The following is a 21879-nucleotide window of genomic DNA, read 5'->3' on the forward strand; positions in this document are numbered from 1 at the left end:
GTCTGGAGTGGGAAACCTTGTCTCATGGGGCAGAGTTGAGTCCTCGTCCCCAGAGCCCTGTCTATCTTCTGCCCTGCTCTCCAGGGGCTATGTTCTAATTAAGCATGGCTCAGCAAATACGGGAACCCTCTTGTGTGCGCATTTGTGCTAGCGCAGCCCCCAGAACAGCATGAAAGATGGCATTGCGATGCCAATGAAAAGAGGAAATGTATTTCCAGTTTTACAGAGCAGAATTCTCAGCTGCATTGTGTTCGACTAAAAGCTTTTGTTTAAATGATTGATCAAAAGCCCTTTGGTTTTCAAAAGTCTCTCTCACATGGGTTTTTTAAAGCTAAAAATACCAGAATGAACTTTAATGGCACACTGAGAGCACTGCAATGACCTAATGACCAGTTTCATGATCGCATTGTTCCCCGGGCTGCTCGGGTCAGAGTAGCTGTGGAAGGGTGTGCCATAATTAATGGAAACAGGCAACCTCTGCTCTCAGTTTATGCTAAATGACTATCTCTCTTTAGTTCTTGAGCATTTTAAGCACGTAGCTAACAAATAAGCCGTTATAAATAATTTACGGGAGACATCTGCAAACACAGCTGAAATGCTGGTCAGGAATCACCTGGTAGATCCAAGTACAAACCAGCTCAATTTCCTTATTTATTCTGCATGCTCTTGTTCTGTTTGGAGGTAAATGCCTCTTTCATCAAAAAGCTTGGCCTTAATAATAGATGGCAAACAAAACATGGAGGTCGGGTGTCTGTATAGAGGTCAGCATTAGTCCATTTAACTCAGTTCTTCATTTAACAGCTGTAGCTCTGGAGTTGTAGTCTATGTTTAACATTAAAAGATTTCACATCAAAGCATATTAAAGCAACAAGCCATGGGAAGTCATGTATTATATTGATTTTACACCGATAAAGGGGTAATGTTAAAGCAGTCAACCTTAACCTTGCTAAAATCACTGTAATGCACAGCCGTAAGTTGATTATTACTCTTATAAAGCAGCATAAAATGCATTGTTATTTGGTAGTTTGTACCCTTTAATTCAAAAGACAACTGAATCCCTGTTGGTTTTACGTACAGCACCCACCCATCCAACACAACAGGCACAATGTTTGAACGGTAATGTTCGCTTCAGTGCTGTGATCTGATGGAGTTAGACGGCATCTCAGCAGAGGGAGCTCCCAACAGCTGTTACCCCGATTCCTTGGTCCACACTGAAAGGCAAGTTCAACTCAGAGGCTCACTGCATCAATAATGCATTCACACATTAAGATTTGCTGATGGCAGAATGTGTTCTCAGCCTTGCTCGTTTTTTCCTCCTCTCTCTCTTTCTCACAGTTTTCTCTGTCACCACATTCCTTTACATCATCTCTCTCAACCACCTCTCCACCTGCCTTGATTCTCTGTCTTCCCTTCAAGGTTCCTCTGCTGTGTGTGACATCTGTGACATTGTGTGAAGTAATAGGGCAGACAGCACAAGATCGAGTCATGTGACTAAACCCTACAGCATGACCTTCGGCTGTCCACTGGTATATTTGAAAGACTGAACACCTTGGCTACTATATTATTGATCTACTGGTCAGTCTGGCAGATTGGAAGGGACAGAGGTTTTGTGTGTGTGTATGTGTGTATGTGTGGGGGGGGGGGGGGGGGGGGGTGGATTAGAAAACATGTTGCAGTGGTCAGCAAATGCAGGGTATTAAGACAGGCAAAAGAACAAAACCAAAAAGGAAGAAAAGGAAGGATTTGGTGTACCATGTAAAAAGGCCATTTTACACAGTACACAATTACAAAGGGTTTACATTTCATTTTCAATGAGACAGAGGCAGCAGAACGGAGGCGGCACTGAAAGCGACAGTGCTCAAAAATCCTACTGATTTGTTGTTCGTGTGGAAAAATAAATAAAACATTTAAAGGGGTCATTAACTGAGAAATCAATTTTTTTTTTTATCTTTTGACATGTAAGACGTTATTGTACTATAAAAAATATCCTGTAAGTTTCAGAACGCAAAACTTCCTTGTTAGTCCAAAAACAGCTTTTATAGAAATCAAGTAGCCAAAACGACTCGTTTCGCATTTAGTCTCAGTATGACATCATAGTGTGACGAAAGACCGCCTCTGCAGAGGATCAACACCCACATCATTACTTTTTAGCCCCGCCCACCGATTCAAGCAAGTAGTAGAAAGTGAGTAAATATGAGAGAGACGCAAACACAGGATTACTCAAGAAACAAATTGATAGATGTGCCTCAGAGGATTACAAGACATTTTGATGTTTCGCCAAGTTGTGGGAAAACAGTCCATTACATTCCCTTTCTTGTGATCCTAACATTAGGAAAGCTTGGATGAACTTTATTTTTAACAAAGGTTCAGATCCTATTAGTAAGACACTGTTCATTAAAAGATGATGAGTGCTGACAGCTGACTATCCGACAGTAATGTGAGTAACAATGTTTTTACCATGCCACTATTGCTTTTTCTGTTACAGATAGATTGATATGTACTCACTTTACTGATAACGATGAATATAAGAAAGTCGGCACGTTCATTCATAATTAGTTTATACGAAACACCGTTTGTCAACTATAGCTGTAGTAACTCCAAGTACTTAAACTTTGCCAAGACATATAAAGCATATTTAATACAAATAAATAAATTCTGTACTGCTACAACTGCATCTGCACTGAAACATTATTTTAATATACCAGAGATCGGATACATCACATTACTAAAATCATTTTATTTTAGTCGGATGGGGAAAAGAAAGTCTGGAGTAGACACAACGCAATGAATGTTTCCAGTGTAAACCACTTCAATGATTATAATGGGAGCGATTTAGTTGCAAAGTGTTTTTGCAACCTGGAATATGTTTAGAGTATTTGCCTCATTCATAAATGCACAATGTTTTTGTGTGCTAGTATTGAGCTAAAGCAATGTGCATTGCATTGGCATGTTTCCTGTGTATAGAAATTGCAAAAAATAGAAAAGTTTACTGCCTAGCATGCACTGTGTAAAATGTCCTTAAGACAGAAAGAAAAGTAAGTGAGAGAAAAAAAAGGGACATGTAGACAGATACGCTGACTGATGGTTTTCATTTTAATAGTCAAGAGTCAAATATGCCGCAGTTCGTCATGTACTGTAAAATAATGAAAGGACAGAACATCAGAACTGTTCTTTTAAAAAAGGCAGAGGCAGACACATTCTTTTGAGAGACAATGAGAAAAAAAGACAACCAATTATGCACATTATTATATAGAACAAATGCATCGTTTTTGCATGATAGCATAGAAATATGAATGATAATTTGCAGTGTGTGTGTGTGTGTGTGTGCGTATGCTGTAACCCTGCTGGTTCATTCTGAGCTGTTGATTAGTGGAGCACATAATCAGCTCCTGTCACCGGCTGCAATGAACCAACCTCTCTTTTTCTCTATTCCTGCACTGTTTCCAACACACATTAAGAAACTGCATTTGTTGTTGGGTCAGCTGGACTGCTATGAGTTGTAACAACTTTTTCCAATTGCTTTTGAGGAAATGAACAGAGATTTTAATGCAAAACAGTGGGCCTGACAAATTAAAGGAGCTTTCAGAGAGAGAGAAAGAACAGAGCAGCACAATATCACTGCCAGTTCACATATGCACACATTAATTACTGTATATAGGCTTGGCAAAGACAGCATACTGTTATTGTATAAACTTATGTTAGGGCTTTTTTATATGCACTTCAAGTGTTTCATCATCACAGATCAGCTTTGTTCATGTACTGAAACACTGTATTATGAGCTGCACATGTAAATGATGAAACAAGCACATAAAAAAACCTGTAAAAATATATTTATTTGCCGGTAAGCCACCAAAATAATAGCGCAATGGTTTAACTTTTGACAATTAAGATGTAAACATTAGTGGAATTTAACAGTTTTACTATATAACTATTTTTTATAAAACATATATTTTACAGTATTAGTATTATTGCAATATATTTCTTATTTTTGTTTAATATATCTGTTTAATAATCACAATAAAATTCTATTATTATTTTAGTCATACTGAAAGGGTGGGTCAAAAACTGTGAAAATAACTAAAACGGAAAGAACTTTAAAAAAAAAAAAAAACTCTTTTCACACTATGGTTACTGAAACGAGTTGGTTCTTATAAAGAAAATACTCAAGTGTGAACACCCAATTTTTTTCACCCCAATAAATCTAGAAAGACTAATTCTTTCCAAAAACAGCTATTCAAGATGCAGTGTATATCGCAGAATGCAAAATATCACAATGCAATGAGGGTTTTTTTTCCCAATATCGGCAGCCCTATCGTTCTATCTAGATTGTAAATACCATCAGACAGTTCTTTACATATGTTTTCTAAGCTGTCAGAGAACCCAGCATTCAAAGCTATACATGTCCCCTAAACAACAAAGAACAGACAACAAGGAGAGAGAAGAAACAGGAAAGGCTGAATGAATCTATTCAGTAATTCAGTGAGGAGGCTCTGAGTGCACCAGAGGTGTGCATCACTGAGAAAATCTATTTGTGACTGCAGGGAGATGAGCGTGAATGGACCAGTTTAACTACAGTGCAGAAGACATTCACTTTGTAAGACTAATCTCGAAGAGATTTAACTGATTTAAGTTATTCAAGCAGTGATTTTTAAAAGTAATCAAAAAAATTCTATGATGACTGAATCCTAACCTTTTACCCATAAAATACTTATAATTCATGTTATCAGTATAACTAATAGAAAAGCTGCGTTAAAGTAAGTAATGTTGACTTTGCTTTTAGTCGCTATGACACCGGCAAACATTAAATACGCCACGCCATACGCTGCTTTGTTTGCAAATATTATTTGACAAAACACTGCCGCCACAACTGCCCGCCACGGTTCATTAACCATTGTGTGGCGAAATAATCAGAAAGCAATCCTAAACTCATACTCATCCATCCTGATTTGACAGGTTTCCTGTAAAAGGTTTCTTTTTATTAATGCACAAATGGCTGATAATAACACTCTTTTTGAGATGGTTCAGTACCTCAGCATTCAAATGGCCTGCAATGTTTGCTGCTGCAGTATGCAGTAAATCTGAACACACAGTAACCCCAAAAATGTTTGAATATTTAAGCCATACTTGTGTGTCTGCCACTGTAATAGATAAGACAATATCAAACCTAGTCACAATTCAAAGACAAAATGAAGAAATTGGGTTACACTTTATTTTAAGGTTTAAATACGCTACTGAGTAATATTAATTAACTACATGTACTATCTATAGGGTTAGGGTTAGGATTACGGTTTGATTTAGGGTTAGTTGCATGTAATTATGCATAATTTATAGATATATTACTATAGTAACTACACGTGTAACAAGTACACTAAAATAAAGTGTTACCAAAAATTGTTTAAAGGTTTTAAATGATAAAAGTAAACACCAAGCATCATTTGTTTAGATTTAGCCTAACTTAGTTTGATGTTCTGTTGTTTAATGTGTAATTATATTTAAACATTTTAAGTGTCCAAATACTTTTTTGGCTGCTGTATGTATGATTTCAGCTCTGAAAAATGAAAAACAGAGCCAGAGGAAAGGCTGGTTGTGAAGTTAATGCAATGGATCACTTGTTTTTGTTTGTGATGATGGGTGTGTGTATGTTCAGGGCAGTCAACAGCGCAGTTGCTCCAGCTGAATGCACAGAGCGCCAGACAATTTTTGCCAATTATGTGTGATTGTGCTTTCATTAAATACACTGCAGGTGGTGTATGAAGCATCTTTTGGCAGCCAAGAGAAAACGCCTCCCACACATGGCCTTGCGACCCACACAACAGAGTCCTTCCTGAGGATAAAGGAAAAGAGCAAGAGAGAGGCTTTTTGTAACTCTACAAAAGCAAAATTTGGTTTTATGTGGAGTGGACCAATCGATTCTTGTTTAATGTGTAAACAAACTCATGGTAGACACGTTTTTGTCTCGGAAATCCAACCTATTGCCTGCTTTGAGATTAGCTGAGAGTTCAACTTGTAACATTTCTGAAATCATCAAAACAATTTAAATAACCTTTCATGAATTAGTTTTTCAAAGCTAGTATAAAGCAGTGATTGACCGGCTAATTTATGATCTCCCAAAGCAATTACAAGGGCTTTTTGATCATAAAATAACAGGCCAACAGGGTGATATGACACCCAAGCCTCTGAGTCATCCCAAATGTATGCCTGTGATGTATTCAATGTGGGTTTGAAATAGCTAGTGTCACTGAGTTCTCCATCTACACCAGAAAGCATATGCCTTGGAGGATGCTGCAAAATCCTGAAGCTATAGATTTATGACCCTTTCTTTTTGTATCCACTAAGCCTATTAATTAATTTCAATCATTAAAAAAATAAAAAAAACGTTTGAACTGTAGAGTACCTGGGACCTTATTAGACATGTGCCGGTATTCGGTAATGCGATAAATCGCGGTAATGAATATGCACGATATTGTTATCGCGGGGACTTCGAAATACCGTGAAAAATAATAGATCCGAATTTAGATTTTTAGAACGCGCATCAGCTTATTTTCCATCAACCGCTTAAAAAAACAATGCGTATATGCTGCGCAAAACACGTGCGCACTTTGATGTAAACAATCCCCACATCACATGTATAAGCACTGTGAATGCAGTGTGCACTCTAGTCTAATGTAAACAATCCTCACATGGAAAAGAAGCACGGCGGAAGGAGGAACGCTGCCGACTATTTATCCCCCGCATGGCTGCCAACTCTCACGCATTCAGCAGCTTGAGACTCACGCAATTGACACTTTCACACGGTCTCGCGCCACACATCCATTTTCTCACGCAGAGAAAAATCGCGGAGCAAAGAGGACACTGACACCGACAGACTAGACAGAGCAGGTTACTTTTGATATGAAAAAAATATCAGCTCTCAGGTTTTATAACGAAATTCAGACAATAAATACTGTTTTGGTGCTTGTAAATGACGTGACAGATCGCGCGCCTCAGTTCAAGTAAACAGATCATCTGTTACTTTTTATTAAAGATACAGTACAACCCGACGAAAGGTATACGTACTTTCGATCAATCAGTGTTTTTCAACCACGGAAAGAGGTCAATAACACTGCAGGAGAACAATTATGTCACAGAACGTTACATTTACCTCAGGAAAGCCATTTAATGTTAGTTGACTATAAGAAAATAGCTATAGAGAGGAGTATTTTGCTAAATATGTGCACTATATTACATATTTTAATATATGTTTACTTGTCATTATATAATTGTTATTATAATGAAAATTACTTTTATATTATTATATTTATATTGTATGCATTATATTTAATTTCTCTCTGTATGTTTACAGCATTATGTGAGATATATTTTTTCTTGAGAAAAAATTAAATGCAGGCTATCTACTGTAGCCTACCTAATATTTATCCAAATGAGTCAATATTGAATCAAGATTTAAATTAAATCCAATAATTTAATTGAAATCATGAAAATTGTGTTAAGCAATAATACAAACAGTAGCCTCAGTAACTGTACCATGTAAACATTATAACATGTTGTCACTAAAAAATAAAATTAATGTTTTGACAATCACAATTACACATTGTGATGCAAGTTTTTTTTAGATACCCCCAATCCGTCTGTTTCTCTTGTGCAATTAAAATATCGTGATAATACCGTATACCGTGATAAAAGCTCAATCAATTAATCGCAGGATGAAAATTTGATACCGGCACATGCCTAGACCTTATTAAATGTTTTTGAAGAAAGGTATGTTATGCTCAACAAGGCTGCATTAATTTGATCAAAAATACAGTAAAAACTGTGAAATAATATTACAATTTAAAACTCTTTTTTATTTTAATATGATCCTTCAAAAATCATTCTAATATGTTGATTTGCTACTCAAGAACATTTCTTGCTATTATCAATGTTCAAAACACTTTAATATCTTTGTGGAAAACAGTAATCATTTTTTTAAAGAATCTTTCATTAATAGAAAGTTCAAAAGTACAGCATTTATTTGAAACAGAATATTTTTTGCAACAATGTAAAAAGTCTTTATCGTCACTTTTGATCAATTTAATGCATTCTTGCTGAATAAAAGTATTAATTTCTTTAAAAAAAACCTTATTGAACCCAAACGGTTAAAGAATATTTATTCTCCATATAAAAGTCATAACTTAACGGAGCATTTGTAACAAAAAAACATCTGATAACTTGGTGATGAGCACATGAGTCTGACTAAATGAAGACAGAACTTTCAACTATTCCTGTAAGTGCATGTACCATCTGCATTCAACAATATAAAAAAGTGCCTATGAAACTAGCAGAAAATCAGAGGCAAAACACTGTTTGTTTGTCACGGAAACAGTGCTTGCATGTATACTTGTCACACAGAAGTGGTGAAAAATGCTGGTTGTGGGCTTATTTGCTGGCAGATGCAGCAATTTTGCCCCTGACAGCACTGTGATGTTTTGACTATACTGGTAGGAACACTGCCAGGACTAAAGATATTTTATGCTGAACTTCTCTCCTCCACTCTCTGACTATTTGTCCATCCATCGAGTAGATCAGTTGATATATTAACTATTCTTACATCACGTTTCCCTGAAGGCATTTTTCAACGTGTTATAGATCCCTTAAGTGCTTTTAACAAAATGCCTATTTGCCCATTTTTACAAATTGAGGACGTTTAATTAGGAAATAAACTTAGTCTCTAAGTAAATGCTCAGTTGCAACCCAACCGAGCAATATAAAATCCATTAAAAACAGAATGGACAAACACTGATTTTCTGTCACTTTAGCTGTGTAGTTTTTTTGGCTTTCTGAGTGACGAACATGGGGAGACTGTATGCTAATTCCCCACCCTGAAGTCTGAGCGAGCAGGAAAAGTAGACAAGGAAAAGTGGGTTAGCCATCTTCAAAGCACATTTCAAAGAGAGAGATTTAATGGCAGACGCACAGATGAGATCTCTCTCAACATAGCTGAGGAAAAAGAGCTAAAATATGAAGAAGACTATAAGAGTCTGCAATATTTTAAGCCCTGTGCTTAATAAGGGTTTTCATACAGCTGTAACTTTTGGCTTAGCACCTTTTAACGATGCTATCTTAAGGTGAAGTGTGCAGTTTTTATGTAAAATACATTCTCATAACCCAGTTTAATGGGAAGAGACAACTTCACATTAACTTGTGAAAGAATGAAAACGCTGTGCCGACATGTCAACTTCTGGCTCAGCCAATGGTGACAGTTTCTGGTGGAAATACCTTAGAATGGAAGACAGGGGTAATGTTTGGGAAAAGCTGTATGAAAACGATTTTAACCTTTGCACAAATACATAACCACAACCAAGCACAACTTTAAAAAAAACAGAGAAAACTCTACCTCAGTAATAAAAACTTCAGACCAATGAGATGAAGCCGTATTAATGTCAGCAGTCCAGCAGTGTGTGAATACACCAACACATGCAAATTTCTCTTGGTTACTCGTTTTATCCTCCAAAGACAGTCATTTCTGTACTTCTAGACAAATATCATGACAGTGCCAGTATTGAAGTTTCTGTAAGGCATGGAAATTTGATTTATTATGAATTCAAGGACAATAAAACCAAGCACGTCCTTCACTTGAGAAGAACATATTATTTTAGATCTGAAAATATTATGTTGATTGAAGAAGTCATGAGGGATCTTTGCCTTACTTAGATCTCGGTACAGTGGGGATCTTACCATAACATTAAAGTTGTGAACAGTAAGGGGCTGTTGACACAACACGTGTATTTGCATTTAAAGTAGATTAAGTGCAAAATATTGGAACAGAATGTAGGAGTCTTGATATGCACAACACTTATAAATAAAACAAAGAGGAGAGTCGCAACATCCAAAACATCATTCTGATGCAGATGTTCATAAACCAATAATTAAAAAACATTGCAAGTGGAATGATAGATCACAATCTGTGTGTATGATCTTGAAGGCAAAGCAAAGGTAAAAATAATGAAAATAAGTGTCAGACCTCTTAGTGTGTGTATAACCAGAATATTGTAATAATTTTCCTAGCATCTCATGGTCAGATTGTGTCTACTGGCTCAAAAATCACCTTTGCCCGCTCCTATGTTTCCCACTCACCTGGCAAGCCTGGTACAACAGCTGGTGCTCAAACTTCTTGATTCCCAGGATCTGCTGGAACATCTCGTAGAGCTGGTCTTTGCTCAGGATGAGCTCGGAAGCGGCACTGGCTGTCATGCGCTGCTGTGCCTTTCGTGGGTCCTCGTCTCCACGGTAGATGGTGTCAAACTTAGCCATCCAGGAACTCAGCACAGTCTCCTTGCTCAGACCATCAATCTCTGGTAGGCTCCGCACACGTTTCTCGATATGGCGCTTGAACACCTCGCGACAGTCTAGAGCGGATAAACCTCCTGTTTGGACCATTTTAGCGACACGGTCGCTCTTTAGAAAAACCTGCAGGTCATAAAGACAAGGGGAAGGCAACAAATAGTTCAAGACATAATCAAAATTTGAGTGCAAGTAATCTCTATATGCTACCTAAACATTGACTTAATTCACTTTTAAATTTCCAAATGTATTTTATTATTATTGTTTCTAATATATCGATATGGTCTGTATATATATATATCTGTGTGTGTGTGTGTGTGTGTGTGTGTGTGTGTGTGTGTGTGTGTGTGTGTGTGTGTGTGTGTGTGTGTGTGTGTGTGTGTGTGTGTGTGTGTGTGTGTGTGTGTGTGTGTGTGTGTGTGTGTAGTTAAATATGCACATTTAAAGTTTATTCTCTTCGGGGGAAAAAAAGAAATAAAATATAATAATAAACACAACATATATATATATATATATATAAATATATATAATAATATTGGCGACTCTGAATGGTTCATGGCTCTAATGTAAGTAGGCTAAATGACTAAAGACTCCTGGCGAGGCAGGGGTCCATAGATATGTCCCAATCAAAACCTCCTGTTTCTACAGGAAATATAATTAACATGAGAAAAAAATGGTTTGTACTCGCCAAACCATTTCATTGGACCTTTAAAGGTGAGGTGGTGATAAAGCCAGGAAAACAATTTCCCCTTCAAAAAGTTTCTCTTGGGTGACTTTAAAACATTCACTGTGTTTTCAATCACTCCAGTCTGCTAGAGAAAATTATGCCTCAGTACTTTGCTTTAATATTCTATGCTGTGATAGATACAACATCATCTACCATGATATACTGCAGTAATATAACCAATGCCATTAAAGCCATGGAAAGCAATGGTAACTGTAAAATTTCACTGCTTTGAAATGATGGGATCAGTGTGGGCAAAAATGTTGCAGTGGGCTCTCTCTCTCTCTCTCTCTCTCTCTCTCTCTCTCTCTCTCTCTCTCTCTCTCTCTCTCTCTCTGAATTATTCAGAAGATATTTCCTAATTCAAACCAGAGTAAAGGGAGAGAACATTTGTGATTGTATTCTTTAGTCTAAACGAAATGGCTATTGAGTTCCAACTGCCTCCTCTTTTCCTATTGACAATGTTTCAAATCTGGTTTTATAGAGGTGAGAGTAAAACATGATTTATGTTTTTCTTAACAATTGGTGTGCTTGGCAGCTGCTTTTCTTCGTTCCATTTAAAAGCCTTCTATCGTTCTCCATTCAAGAAGACAAATAGAGCTTTAAATTGCTGTCTGGTCCCAATCCAGACAGCAGTTTACAGTGAGCTTCTCTTTCTGTGGCCTGCTATGACACTGATTTAGAAATTAACAGTTCCGCAAACAGGCCCTGAAATGACTTTTCTGGTTGAAACATTGCAGAAACCTAAGTCTGATTCCAGAGAAATATTACAAGCAGTTCACAATTTACCCATTTCATAACTAATTGCCTGTCGAAGCTGGGACTTGTTAGCACTATAGAAAACATTTCAGATATGCTAAACATACATATTTATTTATTTATTGTACTATACATATACTGTATAAACATTTCTTATTTAGCATTTATATACACTCTTAGAAATCTTGAAATTGCTTCTGGCTACATGAAATAATTATTTACAACTATGACAATTAAACACAAAGCATTTTTATTAACGATTTCATATGTGAGGCAGTCTAAAGTGTTCTAATAGCCACTTTCAGACATATTGCACAAGTAATTAGCATGCACAGAAGCCCAAACCGCAGGAACAGGATGTAGTAATGTAGTGACCTTACCACAATACTTGAATCCATTAGAATAGCAATCTCTTCACAGAGCATGTGTAAACACTTGTATTTGAGATGTGTTTTAGCTAAGGAGAGCCCTGAAGGGCTATTTAGGCACTCTCATCTCCATGATAATTCACTTACGAAGGCATGTGATCATCTAAATGTTTTGACTAATCTGTAATGTGGTAACTACAACTTGCTATGCAACATTTCAAGACACACAGTTCAATAATCAAGGAGCGGGTTCATGATATCATTGTTGTTTGGCATCATTAGCCCAAGCTAATTGCCTGAAGGAGAAGTTAACATGCCACGACATCACACGGACAGAGACACCAAACTCATTTTCATTCATTCAGTGCACTATTCTATAGAGGACAATTTGGCGAATTCACAGGAAAAATGTTAATAGTAAAGCACTTATTGCTAACAGATTTACTAATAGCTTGTGTCAGCGTAAGCCTTTTTTCCCGGTAAAAAAATACTGTCAGGATTTACTTAAGACATGCAGTGAATAATTAGCACTGAAAAGGCATGGGCACAGTTATTTTTGCGACTTACCTTATTGCATATGCATTTGTAGTAGTTTCCCTTTCAGAAGCAACATTTATGGGAGGAGAGTATTTAAATGAATCATGCAAGGTGATTTACTAAGGTTTGCTAGTCAATTTACTATTGTTTGCGCTATTATTTATGCACGTCTTAAACCATGGGCCGGTTTCACAAAAATAGACTTTGACTATGGCTTAGATATAGTTGATAGTCAGACTTCAGATAAACATCTAAATCAGACTGTTGCACAAAGCACTTAAGACTCTGGCTATCTTAAGTAGGACTATGCAATGCATTCTGGGTAAAATAAGACACTTTTCAAAACAAAAAACACGGCGGATCGAGTAAGCGCATTCAACCATTCAGTGCAGTTTACCCCAGCGGAAAATATGTGTTTGTTGGAGGAGTATAACAGTTACAAGGACATTTTACTTGGAACATTTAGCGGAGAATGTAGTAACAAGAAGAAATGTTTAATTTGGAAAAAGATTGCTACGACAGTTAACAGCGTTAATCCGCCCGTTGAGCGGAGCGTTAAAGACGTACAGAAAAGATACAAAAACATGGTACAAGATGCCAAAAAATAAATATTTAAGAGGAAATATCCAAAAACCCTTTCATTTCTCTCCATAACGTCATCAGCAAACCACAAATTATGAGCCATTTTCCCTTTTCTTTTGGCTGTTTGTAATGTAACTGATTGTTACTGCTAGTTGCCAAGGTAACAGAGTCTTAGACCTAAGTTAGCCTGGGGGTAAGTTGTCTAATTTTTTTGCTCTAAATTAAGTCAGTCTTTATTTTTGTGAAACAGTCAAACTTGCACTAGACTAGTCTATGAGCAAATTTTAGACTTGTCTAACACTATAGACCGGTCTAAAATAGCTTTGTGAAACCGGCTCCTTACGCCAACCACATTGCTTTGGTCATTATGGAAATGATCCGGCTGTGTTCTTTAATTTGTGTGTCATCAGGTAGATCAATGCTCAGAACTTTCCACTTTCCACTTTTTTGGAACTGCGCTCTCACGCTGATTTGTCCTGTTTAGTAAATATGGCCCTAAATGTCTAAATACTTTACCTAATGTCTAATACTTTTAATTAGGGATGGGGCCGATCCGATCCAGTATCGGTATCGGCTCCGATACTGCCATTTTTGCCAGATCGGGTATCGGTCAGACGAGGCCGATCTAAATCCGATATTGTGTGTTTACTATTGTGTTAATGTTAAGCCCCACAAAAGCATTATAAAGCACCATTAAGTGTTCGTGCACTATATTATAAGTGTTCTGAAGCCATTCTATAGTACAATCTGAGTTAGAAATGAATATTTAAGTAATTAAATTCAAGATCACGTAAACATTTCCCTCCGCTGCGGCTGTCAATCATTCTCCATTCAGCATTCAACAGCGCGGCGCGTTCGGTTATGACTAGGGATGCACCGATATGAACATTTTGGCCGATACCGATAACCGATAATTCTTTACATTTGAAAGCAGATAACCGATATATTGGCCGATAAATCTAAATTAAAATTTTTATATACTTTGATAGCCTGTATACATAAACAAAAGGCTCACCATTAAAAGCCTTGTCTCAAACACTTTTACATTGAATCAAACATATACAATACAGTATAGCCTAGTTTGAACCAGTGTAAGATTCCTTAACTTTTAAAATTAATTTTACACTCCTATGGGCAACTTTCTTTATTAAAAAAATGGTAAAACTTTATAATAAGGTTTAATTTTGTTAGCATTAGTTAGCATGAACCAACAATTTTATAAGACATTTTTAAGAAAGTTGTTCCTGTTAACATTAGTCAATGCACTGTGAACTAACATGAACACACATATTTTATTAACTACTATAACAAAGGCTATTACTCTCTGTTAGTTAATGCATTAACAAATGAGACCTTATTGTAAAGTGTTATCAAAAAATCTATTGCCTAACAAAAAATAAAATACCTAAATAATGCAAACAAGTCATTGGATAACATTGGGCTGCATATAAAGAAACAAAATGGATCAATAAAATGGAATCGCCTCTGCACGGACAATAAGGAAATTATTTTTATCAAACCATATCATTGATGAAAATAATACGAGAACAAAATAATGGTAGTTATTAATTATAACACAATGTTTTTGAAAAAAAATTGACATTTTTAATATTACAGTGATAGTAAACATCTTTAATAGCTTAGTTACTGTTTCAAATGACATTGCTGTGTGAGCTGCGCGCGCTGAAGCTGAAGAGAACGAACGTTAAACCGAATCGCTTTGCTAGAAGGTTAATCAACTCAACGGTTGCTGAAGAATGCAAACCCAAAGAATTTACAAATTTATTACAATAGTGAATACAATTATAATTATATGACAGTCCCAATCATAGCTTTTAATGTTTTGCATTGTTGTTTAATCTGATGCTGAAGAGAACGAGCACCAGGAAACTGAAGAACTTTTCTAGCAGGTTGTTTAAATCCACGAAACGCATCATATGTGAGATTAATCAGATATTTATTTTACATCAACTTTATATTACGACTTATCTGCACAAAATGACGTGAATGCCTAATCGAACTTGTGCTGGTCATAATGTTGTAGTAGGCTAATCCCTGTTCTGGACGCGCTATTCCCACAACAACGCAATGTGAATTCTCTCTAAACCCAGAGAATTCACAACGTTTTATTACAATAGTGTTCTCATTATAATGGCATGTATATGACAGTCCCAATTATAGTTATAAATGTGCATTGCTGTTTGAGCTGCGCGCACGCTAAATAGGCTATAAAGATGATCACCGGTAGCCTACAATGAAGCGCTACTGCATCGTTCATTAACTCAACCAAACGCATCCTATATTAGATTAATCAGATATATATACACAAAATAAACATATTACAACTTACAATGGCACAGAATGCTGCGAATGCTCAAGAGAACTCGACTGTGCTTGTCATGAAGGCTTAACTCCATAGATGCGCTCTTTCCACCACAACGCGCTCGTCGCGCTGAAACACTGGCGAACAAGAATTCACAACATTCTTTTACAGGCGTGTTTTTATTATAATGTTATGAGGCCTATGTGACAGATTTGTGCTGCACATGTTGCACGGAACTGTATCTTCCTTTTCGAAGTGAATCCAATCATTCAGAACCATCATGGCGAACAGCGGCATCTCTCAACTGAAGTAAATAATCTATTATCTATCGGCTTTGATATATCGGCCCAATTTTCTTATCGGATCGATAACGATAACATCAAAAAAGACCATTTATCGGCCGATATCGATATGTGGTCGATATATCGTGCATCCCTAGTTATGACGGTCAACTCGATGAAACTCTCCAAGATGATTCAATGTTACTATTAGTATACTTGATCTGTAGATAAAGCTCTATGGTTTCGTATAAAATGACTATCTTGCTGGACTTGCTGTACCTTAATCATGTTACTTTTTACCGTGTGTCTGTTAGATCACAACACTGGAGAGCACTATAATTGTTCTTCACAGTAACTGAAATTTAAAACTGTTAAAAGAAAAGGCTGAATAAACTATTGCGTAGATAGATACTGTATAATACACTACGCATCAATATGTCTTTCCTTTGTGCTTGGAACTTTTCAATGTGGACTCGAAGCGGTGCGCGCTGTGAGTCTGTGTTGCTTCAAGCGCAGCATTCTGCGCTTGGGATGCGCATAAGCACTTTGTGCCGCACTGTATTGGAGTCTTTCATAATCATATCATAATACTTTTGCGCAATGAAAGATTATTAAATGTCGCATCTATCATATGTTGCTGCCTCAATAAACAGCTGTGCTATACATATAAAAAATGTCTTAATTTTATAGTAGCTAGACTATGTATATACAATAATTGATCTTTTTGATTTTTGTTATCTTGTTTTTCATGAATGTATTTTACAACAATACAAACAGCAATGTGTAACGTTTTACCAGATTTAGTGCTGGTGCCTACACTTATTGTCTCTTATTTGTTCCCCGCTAAATAATGTTTTTTCACTATGTTCAGATTTGATACAATTATTGTGCACTCGTGATTTTTCTAGACTAAATTTCTAATTTCTAGAGTTCTAATCTAGTGTATAATATAATTTTTGTCATAGGTTATGATACATTTTTTTTTATTTGTTGTTTTTCTTTATAATGAAGTTGTCTGTATTAAGTAGATTGTGTTTAACAGTGTTTACCAGTTCAACACAGAGTTCTAGAAATTCTACTTGATTTAAAAAAAAACTGCGCTGGTATCGGATCCGTATTAGTCGATACTCAGAATATTTGGTATGGGATTGGATCGGTTCAGAAATATGGTATCGTTGCATCCCTAAATGTAATAAATATTGACATGACAATCAATTTGAAACACTTACAGTTGCATATTTATTTTCAGAATGGGATTTTTCCTGTTAATCCTGTTTTTCTGACTTCCTTTTCTAACCTTATACTTACCTCAAGTTGCCTTTTGGGACATATGCATACATGCGTACATATCATACTTGCCTGTTGAGAGGAGTTTATTGCAACATCATATAAAATCAACAATTATAATAATAATAATATTAAAGCAAACACAGCTCTGGTATCGGAATAGTATCGGTATCGGCCGATATCCAAATTCAGGTATCGGGATCGGATCGGAAGTGAAAAAATGCGGATCGGTGCATCCCTACTTTTAATGTTAAGAGATTTCAGTTTAAAGGTGCTGCAAGTAATTTTTTTGGGGGCAAGCAAGCATAAAGTAGCACTATTACCTGTCAGATATCACAGAAATATGTGTAGTTGGGAATACACACTTGTCTTTGTGATTGTAGGCGCTGGTTCTGGCACAAAAAGGTTGTGGCCTTTTTTAGGAAAAATCATTAAAACGCTACCATTCAAAAGTTTGGGGTTGGTAAAAAATTTTTATGTTTTTGAAAAGTATTTTAGATCAAAAATAGAGTAAAACAGCAATATTGTAAAATATTATTACAATTTAAAATAACTGTTTTCTATTTTTTCACCCCATTTTAATGTTTTAAAATGTAATTTATTCTTGTGATCGCAAAGCTAAATTTTCAGCATCATTACTCCCCTCTTCAGTGTCACAGGATACTTAAGAAATATTCTACTATATTGATTTGGTGCTCACAAACAAATTCTTATTATCAATGTTGAAAACAGCTCAACATTTAAATATCTCAATAAGCTCAATATTTTTGTGGGAACGGGTAATTTTTTAATAATTATAAAGTTCAAAAGAACAGCATTTATTTTACAATGGAAATCCTACAACACTATAAATGTCTGTAACTGTCACATATAAATGTAATGCATCCTTGCTAAATTAGCAAGGCTCCGGCTGTGTGTATCCACGTTTGCAGTGTGTCTGTACACTACTCACTACTCTGCTCCTAATGTGTGTGCACTTACTTGGATGGGTTAAATGCAGAGGTCAAATTCCAAGTATGGGTTACCATACTTGGCCATCACGTGTCACTTTCACTTAAATAAAATCATTATTTACTTACTGAATCTTACTGACCTCAAACTTTAGAACAGTAGCGTATAAATCATTATAATATGTAAGATGAATATCAGCAACATAACATGACATGACATAACATGTCCAAATAAAAAAAAGTTTGATATATTCTCAAACCAGTTTGAGGCTGGTTTAAATGTTTAAGGGTAGATGTTTAAAAAATAATTTAAACCACAATTTTTGGTTGAGCAACCAATAATGCATGGTGATTACTTGAGCAATACAAGGGTCAATTGCATTCTACTGTTACAATGATAATTCACCTCAAAATAGCTCTGAACAGCGTTGATGAAGGCCTCATCCGCCACAATCTGTGTGTCTCCTTTGAGAAAAGACTCAAAGCGGTCCTTAGTGGTCTGCAGCTGCTGCTTGGTGATCTACAAGGAGAAATGATAGGGGAAAAAAAGTCACAATTCAGATAATTTGTGAAAATCCAGAAATATTTCACAAGACCAATGCATTTATTTGTTGTTACTATAGATAATACAACATTATAAATGAGATTTTTTTTAAAAAAAAGTGACTTAATCTTACAAGGTTTCCGTTGAATCTGTTATCAGATTTTTGCGCATTCAGAAATCGAGATCTATAGCGGTTCAAGACTAAAGTAAATTATGTGCTGCCGCAAAAGGGTTAGAGATTTTTCAGAGACAAATGACAAAGGACAGTGGGTTTCTTTTTATTAGCAAGAGACATTTAATACATCCTTGTTTTTACCAAATAACTCCCACAATTAGTCTCTTCTGCAAGTCTACACTTAAAAATACTCTTTCTGCTTTAAGAAAAAAAAAACCCCACCTTCAAACTCAGTAACACACATTCTCTCTTTTCTCACAGCCAGATATCTCTAGCTACACCATTCTCACACTAGTTCTCTCACTTGCACGCTCTAATTTTAACTTTCCCTCGCAGAATTTGTGTACTTAAGTCCTTCATATTTTTTAAATATGTTGATATTTCATGCATAATACATCTTGTATTTCACTGAACGCCTCTTCAACTTCCTTCTCTCTCTCTCTCTCTCTCTCTCTATCTCTCTCTCTCTCTCCCGATGTGATTCATCACTCTCCCTGAATGTCATCAGGGCACAAGATGACAGAGTGACGACAAGTAAGCAACAGAATGAGAGAAGTGTTGTGAAGGAGAAAAAGAGCAGGCCAAACAGTATCCTCCTCCTCCTCCTCATATAAAGCAGAATAGCAAAGCCCTGACAGTTACAGTGCCACTGTGTTTTATGGCAGTGGTTATAAACCGGTTTTGCTTCAGGACCCAGATTTTTACAATAGATATACTGTAATGTGGTACCCCAACACAATGAAATTGTTTATTATTAATAATATTATTAAAAGCAAACCCAAAAAAAGAAAAAAGCTTACTCAAAAATAAAATTTCTATTATATTTTAAAATAATTTTATACATTTTAGAATTATATTATTTATTTTTAGGGGGAGCTTGAGAAATCACTACGAACTTATATATTTTAGAAATACGTTATATTATTACTTGCATTAAAAGAGCTGTCTTAAAAGGGTTCTTTACTGTTAACAAAAGAGGCTTTCAAAAAAACTTGGCTGCCTAAACAGTAGGGGTGGGAATTGGCAAAAATGTGACGATTCGATAGTATTGCGATATTTGGGCCATAATTCAATATTATTGAGATTCTCAATATATTGCAATACAGCAAGTATTGCGATTCAATTCTGCGATATTGCGATTCATGTCCCCCATATAATCCAAAGACATTACAAAAAATTAGGAAAATAACACCGCTCAACTCACTTTAAATGTCACATTTAATTCTGTAAACATTATCTTCTACACATTAACTGAAGTGCAAAAACTTAGGAGGGTAGAGCAAAAACTTGAAAACTTGTTCTTGAACATTCAGGACACAGGACCTTATTACAGGACAGGACGTAATTATTCTCTGAATAGGAGACCTCTCACATGAATGGTAAGCTCTTGGCTTGCTACAATAGTCTGTGTTACACGTTGTTCAGTCCCAACACTGGTTTCATTACTTCCCCACCGTGGCACCGCAACAAAAACAAACAAAAAAAGTTTAAAGCGCAAAAAATGTTTAACGCAATTACGCAGTATCCTTAATACCTTAGTATTATTAAATCCTGCCTGTATTACACACACACACACACACACACACACGACCCACAGAAAAGACGCGCGTCAGTATCGAGTTCTCTTTCAGGCTTGAACAAATATAACACACAAATCATGCCAAAATGTCTGTTTTGTCGAGTGTTCTCATAAGAGCAATCTTAAATGATTTAAATAAAGTCTTAAATGAACGTAGAGATTTGTGAGAAAATGGGACGCGTGTCAGATCGCGTCTCTGTCCCACATTGTACAGCATTAATGAATGTAGGCTAGTGTACGCTCAACGCCTGTCCAAATACGCTTACTCGTTTTCATTCACTCCTTCAAGTAAGTGAACAGTATTAGTGGACAAACTAAGGGAATAGGCCTAACTTAGTGAATGAGTGTTTAGGGGGCGATTTCAACAAATGTTCTCAAGCAGTGAAAAATAGTTCCCAGCACATAACTTAAAATTATTTAAATACAATAGAGTAACATAAAGCAGACATAATAGAGTAACATAACCTGAGAATAATCATAAAACCGAAATTTACCCACACTTTCGATTTGAAAGAAGACGGAGCGTCGTGTACAACCGTAATATTGAAGCCATTTTCATTTGAATTTGCTGTTGAATGTACGACAACAAAGCACCGCAACAAGCGTCACCTTGTGGATGTAATACGCAAATGTAAATGATCAGAGTAAACTCTGAGAAAACCAGAAAGTAAAACAGATAATTTTATAATTAAATATCGCAATACTTTGCGCTCCTGTATCGATATAATTGCGTGCGCAAAATATCGCGATACTGAACAGAATCGATTTTTTCTCCCACCACTACTAAACAGTAGAAAGATGAAAGAAAATTTGAAATCAGTTGAAATCATGCATGACCTTGATGAGGTTGAGTAAATAATGTCAGAATTTTCTTTCCATCCCTTTAACATTACCATGAAGTGCCCAACGATATGCAAAATTATGACATGACAGGTTAAATAGGAAAATGTCAATACTGTAAACTTACAAACAGCAAAGTGTGATTTATCAGCCTAACAAATGGAGCAAACATTGGGCCAAATTTTGTATTAGGCAGCTGAATATGAGAAGTGAACAGCCATTAAGTGCATTAACACTTAATTGCTGTAATGTAATGTCAGTGCAATTAACAACAGAGGCAACAACTAACAGTACAAACGCATTGTGGTCGCACAAAACATCCTTGCTAAATCAGTATTTAATCTAGCCTGGGTCGTGTTTTCTTTTCATTTGGACACACTACATTTGACATCAACGCTATTTTATTGGAAACGCATAGCATTTGTACTATGGCTCTCTGGAAAACTTGATTCTGATTGGTCGATCATCCTGTGGTCAAACATTTTCATAATCTATAAAGGACCATATTCTCTAGTAACTTTTGTTCTACACAGCTTTGCTAGTTTCATGTCTCTCGTATTCCTCCACTCTTTCTTCTCACACAATAAAATAAACTCAAATCAATATTTAA

General features: G+C 36.1%; 1 protein-coding gene and 1 long non-coding RNA gene across 12 annotated transcripts in view; one reads left to right on the forward strand and one right to left on the reverse strand.

Moving 5' to 3' along the window:
- The window catches only part of cadpsb (Ca2+-dependent activator protein for secretion b), a 94509-nt gene that overhangs the window by 52075 nt on the left and 20555 nt on the right, over positions 1–21879 (reverse strand). For all 11 annotated transcript variants that reach the window (XM_077198179.1, XM_077198183.1, XM_077198182.1 and 8 more), the window contains exons 2-3: positions 18538–18651; positions 10114–10446 (exon numbers count right to left, since the gene is read on the reverse strand). In XM_077198179.1, the coding sequence (XP_077054294.1) occupies positions 10114–10446; positions 18538–18651 (447 nt within the window). The remainder of the gene's footprint in view (positions 1–10113; positions 10447–18537; positions 18652–21879) is intronic.
- Positions 13070–13320, forward strand: LOC143707195 (uncharacterized). The gene is made up of 2 exons (XR_013193102.1): positions 13070–13238; positions 13270–13320. It is a non-coding gene; the product is annotated as an uncharacterized LOC143707195 (long non-coding RNA).

Source organism: Siphateles boraxobius, unplaced genomic scaffold (assembly GCF_051911475.1).
Source record: "Siphateles boraxobius isolate OS27281-9 unplaced genomic scaffold, OSU_SipBor_1 41, whole genome shotgun sequence".
NCBI classification, from domain to species: domain Eukaryota; kingdom Metazoa; phylum Chordata; class Actinopteri; order Cypriniformes; family Leuciscidae; genus Siphateles; species Siphateles boraxobius.